Source organism: Monoraphidium neglectum, assembly GCF_000611645.1.
Source record: "Monoraphidium neglectum strain SAG 48.87 unplaced genomic scaffold scaffold00793, whole genome shotgun sequence".
Taxonomy (NCBI): Eukaryota; Viridiplantae; Chlorophyta; class Chlorophyceae; order Sphaeropleales; family Selenastraceae; genus Monoraphidium; species Monoraphidium neglectum.
In genome coordinates this window covers 4,239-10,312 of record NW_014012835.1, presented here as the reverse complement: position 1 = coordinate 10,312, position 6,074 = coordinate 4,239, and the positions used below count along the sequence as shown (strand labels likewise).

The 6,074-nt window shown below is 66.6% G+C and overlaps 2 protein-coding genes across 2 annotated transcripts in view; one reads left to right on the top strand and one right to left on the bottom strand.

The window, feature by feature from the left end:
- Positions 1-3,228, bottom strand: part of MNEG_5365 (Serine--pyruvate aminotransferase) — a gene marked incomplete at both ends in the record, with an annotated part of 4,863 nt that extends 1,635 nt beyond the window's left edge. The window contains 7 exons of the mRNA XM_014046158.1: positions 161-263; positions 530-840; positions 1,400-1,503; positions 1,888-1,987; positions 2,403-2,498; positions 2,877-2,984; positions 3,133-3,228. Coding sequence (XP_013901612.1) covers positions 161-263; positions 530-840; positions 1,400-1,503; positions 1,888-1,987; positions 2,403-2,498; positions 2,877-2,984; positions 3,133-3,228 — 918 coding nt within the window. The remainder of the gene's footprint in view (positions 1-160; positions 264-529; positions 841-1,399; positions 1,504-1,887; positions 1,988-2,402; positions 2,499-2,876; positions 2,985-3,132) is intronic.
- An 894-nt stretch (positions 3,229-4,122) lies between these two features.
- The window catches only part of MNEG_5364 (hypothetical protein), a gene marked incomplete at both ends in the record, with an annotated part of 5,670 nt that continues 3,718 nt past the window's right edge, over positions 4,123-6,074 (top strand). The window contains 6 exons of the mRNA XM_014046157.1: positions 4,123-4,240; positions 4,475-4,535; positions 4,862-4,905; positions 5,101-5,160; positions 5,449-5,568; positions 5,814-5,910. Coding sequence (XP_013901611.1) covers positions 4,123-4,240; positions 4,475-4,535; positions 4,862-4,905; positions 5,101-5,160; positions 5,449-5,568; positions 5,814-5,910 — 500 coding nt within the window. The remainder of the gene's footprint in view (positions 4,241-4,474; positions 4,536-4,861; positions 4,906-5,100; positions 5,161-5,448; positions 5,569-5,813; positions 5,911-6,074) is intronic.

The window sequence follows — 6,074 nt, the reverse complement described above, 5'->3', positions numbered from 1 at the left end:
GGGGGGGGGGGAGGGGTGCCGAAAGGGCAGGGCGGCTGTGCGGTTGGGAGCGGGCCAGCAGGACAGCAGCAGGGGGACTGCGCAGGCGGCGGCGCATGGCGCTGCCTCGCGCCCGTGGCGGAGCGCCGGTGGCCCCTTTGCTTTTCCCACTCTGGCTGACCTGCGAGTGGCGCGCCCACATGGCCTCCAGCCCCTCGTCCCCTGCGATGGCCAGCGCCTCCCTCATGGCGTACCACATAGACACCATGCCGGTATGGTGGTAGCTGGGGAGAACGAGAGATTGATTGTAGTGAGACCAGAAAGGAGTTGTGAAAAGTTATCAAAAACAAGGGGTTGAGGGTTAGGGGTTTGGCAAGGGGTGGATCCACAGATAGCGACAGGCGTGGGTGGAGCGGAACGCTGCACAGTCGTTTCAGGCGCCACCGCCCCTACAGCGCTCACTGCACAGCAGAACAGCCCGGTGGCAGCAGCCACGCCCACGCGGCGTTCCCCCCAGCTGCGCCACGCCGCGACCCCACCAAACCCGCACCTGCGCTTGCCAAACCAGCCCCAGTAGTCCCCGATCAGGTTGAGATCCAGATTGTATGTCGCCGGCTTCGTCCCGCGCCCCCTCAGCTTCTCGATCGCACGCGGCCCCAGGAACAGCGGCGCGGCGCCCGGTGGCGCGGACAGGCACTTCTGGCTGCCCGTGTACGCCGCGTCCACGCCCCAAGCGTCTCCAAGGAAGGGGACGCCCCCCAGGGACGCGACAGTGTCGACGATCAGCAGGGCGCCCGCGGCGCGGCAGGCTGCGCCGAGGCCGTCGCCGAGGGCCTGATGGGCGCCTGTGGATGACTCGCCCTGCCGGCATAGTTTTGGTTTGGAGGGAGGACCCGGGCAAGGATCCAGATGTAGGAGGGCAGGATTGTTGCGGCGTCATACAGTCGCCTGCCCCTGGAGCCATGCATGCTCACAAGGTTGGCCTTTGAAGGTGAAGGCGGCCAGGCACAGGGGGCGGCGTGCGTGTGCGTTGCGGCAGCAGGCCCAAGGACAGGCAGAGGCACTGCGCTTGCGGGCACAGCTGCCTCTTCACCCGTGCACCAGACAGGTTCCCGCGTTATGCGCAGCGGGTCGCGCGCCGCACAAGCACGCGCAGGCGGGGCCGACGACGGGGAGGAGCGTGGCGCTCGAAGGCGGGGAGCCGTCCGCGCCGCCCTAACGTCAAGGCCCCACCCAACTAACGCCTACTATTGCTAGAACACCCACAACCCCCTCCCCTCGTGCAGGTCCCGGACACACACGCACGTACACACGCCGGCACGCTGTGGACATGCAGCACCAACATGCGCACAACCAGCTGTGCCCATCACTTGAGCTTGACTCCCAAAACACAAAAAAACACCAAATCAAACACCCTTACCTGCACCAGGAAGAGGGCTGCAGGCTTGTGCTCCTCCAGGGCCGCCTTGAGCTCCCCTGTGGAGAAGGTCTTGCCCGCTGGGGCCCTCAGCTGCACCACCTCGGCTGGGCGGCAGGCGGTCGGCGGGGCGCAAGGGGGAGGTGAGTCGGCGCGAGCGGGAGCAGGCGTCGACTAGAAGGTGGGCGCGGGGGAGAGGCCTCTGACTACATGTGCGTCGATAAGGTGCCTGGGACGGCCCTAGTGAGGCCCCTTGCCGGGCGGGGTCGACGGATGTGATTGGCATGACCCGGGAGTCCCAAACAATTTTTGAGGGGTGGGGTGTGATGGAGGAGGGCCGCCAAAGTCCAGAAGCTGGCCGCTCGGGCGTGACGGGAGCGCCCGTCCGCCTGCCGCCCGGTAGCCCACCTCCATGCCAGCCAGCTAGCCGGCCCCCGCCCGATCCTACAAGACGGCCGCCGCGGCCCCGCGCGCCCGCCCGCCCGCCTCACCCCGGAAGCGGCCGGCCATGTCCGCCACCCTCTCGCCCCATATGCCGTTGTTGGCAACGACGATCTTGTCCCCCGGCTCAAGCAGGTTTGCAATCACGGCCTGGACGCATAAGTTAGTGGGTGGGTGGGGGGTACTCGTCACACAGACAGGTGACGAGGCAATGGCGAGCAGCATGAATGGGTGAGTGGGTCGAAGTGATTTATGGTACACGCATGCCGTGATGGCGTGTCACAAAAGAGCGGCATGAAGGCATCACTACTTCTGTTGGAGGGTGTGTGAGGGCTCAGAGTGATTGGGACAGGGGCACGGAGTCCCAGCGCGCCGCGCCGACGTGTCGGCGCGCGACCGCCTCGCCACGCGGCGCGAGACCCGGGGGTCCCCTTCGGTGCTGGGACAGCGCCTCCCGCGTCTCTCGCGTGCGGGTCTGCAGCGCCGCTGCTGGGCGGTGGCATGCGCGTGAGCGAGCGCACGGGTGCACTGCGTGCGGCTCTATCGGGGCGCGGCGTGCGGTCACCTCCATTCCAGCATGGCCTGTGCCCGAGATGCAGAGTGTGTAGGGGCTGTCGGTCTGGAACAGGTAGCGCAGGCCCCCTTGGATCTCGTCCATGATCTGAGGGGTTCGCACGATCCGAGGGTGGCGTGACGGCGGGGAGAGGGCTGGACATGATGATGAAGGGGCGTCACGTGCGTGCACAGCCACCAGCAGCGGTTGGCGCAACTTCCAACAACTGAGAGGCCCAGCGCGCCAGCCGGCATTGCACAGGCCCTGCTGCTGTTCCTGGCACAAAGGCTCTTGCCCGCGACCCCAGTCTGTCAGGTCACCAGCCTTGCCCCAGCAGTGCCCCAGCCGCGCAAAATCGTAAGCGTGCCGCAGCAGTGCTGCAGCAGTGCCCCAGCAGTGCCCCAGCAGTGCCCCAGCAGTGCCCCAGCAGCTGACCCGCAGTGCCCCAGCACTGCCCCAGCAGGCGCCAGCAGGGGCAGGGGTCACCTTGAAGAAGTGGGGGTGCATGTGTCCGAGCAGCGGCAGCGCCTGGGCGGCGAGGACGCGCGGGTGTGCGTTGCTGGGCCCTGGGCCCATGAGCAGGCGCGAGGGGACCTGCAATTGGGGCGGCAAGCGGGAAGAGGAGTGCGGGGAGGTTGTTCACAAGAAGATGCCTTTCACATGACAGATGGGTGTGTTGTGATTGCAAGCTAGCGTACGGGCTGTGTTTGTCTCCTCGGGTTGTGTCAGTAAGGCCTCTAACCTCGAGCGACTGGCGCAGCGCCAGTGCAGCAAGATCGCACAGCTGGAGTGAGGGGCCCTTGAAGCGGCCCCTGATGAAGAGCGGAGTGCGGCGCATGCTGCAACGAGCCCGCACCAACACCAACCACTGGCAGTGGTGCGTGCGTGCCGTTTGATGCTGAGGACTGGGGGCAACCAGGCGGATGGAGGCTGGCGGCATCTAGTGCGTGGCGGCACAGCCGGCGCAGGCGCAGGCGCAGGTGCGAGCGCGCGCACCTGGATGGGCCCGGCGATGCCCTTGTGCTTGCTGCTGACGCCAGGCACGTCCTCCCCCGGGCGACCCGCGTGCGCAGGGATGACAGGGGCTGCGGGTGCGGGGGCAGTCGCAGGCAAGGAGGAATAGGCGCGAATCGCGCTGGCCGAGAGGCGTGCGGCGGGCCGTAACAACCGCCCATGTGCTGAGCGTGCACGCTCAGCATGGCAGATGCGCTTGCCATCTCGCCGCCGCAGTTCAGATCAAGGCTAGGCCTGATTTTCAAGCCTTGATGCTCACCCATGTTTGCTGAAGGCGTTTGCGCCGATTCAACGCTATTGTGGCGCTCTCGGGACGTCAAGACAGGGGGTGCAGGTGCGTTCTGGCAGCAAGAGCCGATTTGATCAATCGATGAGAAAGTAAAAAAAACTATCATATGTATATGCACGGTCGTAAGAAGACCCAGGGCAGCTGATGCAGTGGCGCGGGTCACCAGGGTGACACACCAGTTACCACACGCCGAATCTCAGAGGTGGGCCGTTCGAGCTTGTCGGATTGCAAGTGAGACACTGTATGAACGCGCCGTAAGCTGTTTGGATCAAAGGGGTTTGGCCGCGATTGACCGATCTAGCCTTCTTTCGTCAGCCGCACCCGGACAGATCACAAGTATACCTAGTTTAAATCGCCTCCAGCTAGACTTCGTTGACCGTACCCCACTTCCGCGCCTGCAAGGTCCGCTGGTATCGATCGAGTCACAGCATGCAGGCCTCTGCGTCTCAAGGGCGAGTTGTGCGTGCTAATGTCGGTGCTCGTGTTGGCGGCGGCGCGCGCCACGCGGTGGTCCGCCGATCCGCGCCACCAGGCTTGACGGCGCCACGTGAGTGCGCAGCGCCCGCTGCGGAATCTGCACGCACAGTCGGCGTCCCTGCATCCCCCCTGCGCGGAAAAGGAGGCAGCCGCAGGCCCTTGCCACTATGGCCCGCAGCGCACCGTGGTGATGAGCAGCGCCCGCTGACGTGTGTCGCTTGTCCGCCGGCCAACAACCCTTGCCCGCCCCATGCTCCGCCACTTGGTCGCGCTGCTCCGCCGCGCACGTCGCGCACTGTCGCAGTCATCCCTGGATACGATGACTACCTCGCAATCCCCGACATCAGGGACGTCCTGACTCCCAGGTGAGTCATGTTCGACGCAGACCGCCGCATGCAGCGGCCCACGCCCCGCGGTGACCACTTGCACGTGCCGCTGGTCGAGCCGCGTGTCCAAAACCGCCCAGCGAGGGCGCGCCAACGCCATCAGTCGGGCGGCAGCTTCATCGCGATTTCCACGAGGCGCCAGGTTCTTTCGGTCGGCCGCTTGGCTCTCTGCAGGCGGCACGCTCGATCGCGAATGCCCAGTCGATGCTCTGCGGTTGTTCAGCGGCAGCGCGGCCCGCAGAAGCCGCACGCCTCGCCATGGCCCCAGGACCGACGCTGCCCTGCCCCTCCGCCTCCACGCGCAGGCCCAGCCCCTTTGCTGTCCACAACTACTTCGGCGGCGGCTTTGGTGCGCAGGAAGGCTCAGCGCTGTTTCTCGGAGGCGTATTCGCCACGCATGCACGCGGACCAGGACAATGCTGCAGATTCTTGTGGGTTCACACTGCATCGGTCTTCCACTCCGACCACGTTGGCTGTAATCAATGACCAGTGGCCAGCCTGGCCCACCCGTGTCCTCCTGCCATTTTTTTACCCACACCACCAGTTGACGACGGCGACAGGGTGGCGCTCAGCAGCATCCAGTTTGCATCGGGCACCTCGGCAGGTGCGGGGTAGCTGCTGCTGCTGCGGCAGGGCCTCCGACTAGCGGACACTCAGTAGCAGGGCGGCAGGGGTGCACGCATGGATTGCAGAGCTGCAAGCGCGGCTGCAATTTGCTGCAGAACAGCTGGAGGCCGGGGCTCCGGGGCCCCTTTTCGGGAAGCTGAGGACAGGAAACACAGTTGCGCTGCTGTGGGCCAGCGGCCGGCGCCGCGCCGCGCCGCGCGGCGTCGGCCAGGCCCTCGACAGAGCGGCGAACGAAGTTGCGGCCCCTCTGGCTTGCTGTCGGCAGGCGCGTGCGGCACGTCAACCGCGGTGCTGAATGACGAGGGCACGCAGCAGAGCGTGAACTGGATGGAGGCGTCACTCGAGCAGCTGGTGACGCCGCTGCCACCCTGGGCCATCCGCGCGGGTGAGGGGGTGCAGAGGGTCGTTGTTTCTGTTGGTGGGTGGTTGGATGGCGCGGGCGGTCGCACGTGCGGCTGCAGGGCGAGGGCCGTGCTGCGCTGTGCGTTGGAAGCCGGACGGGCGCACGCGCCGCTCAAAAAGCAGTCGTCCGCCGCTGCGGCTCGCTTGCCCGCGGGCCGCGGCTCCCGGAGTCGCGCCGACCTTTGACCCTGCGCGGATCGGTTTGCCCACGCGTCAACGAACTCGCAGGCGCGCGCGCCACCATCTTTCACGACCCCAAGCAAACGACGGCGGCCATCGTAACATGCGGCGGCCTCTGCCCCGGCCTCAACGACGTCGTCGCGGTGTGTGCGTGTGTGTGGGGGGGGGGGGATGCCGCCCTCATGGCAGCGGGGCAGGGGGGTCGATGCGGTCGCAGGCTGGGGCAGGTCCCGCGGCTGGCGGAGGTAGCATGGGATTCTCGGGGAACGGAGGGGGGGCACTGCCAACACGACGCCAGGCCGGCGGGGG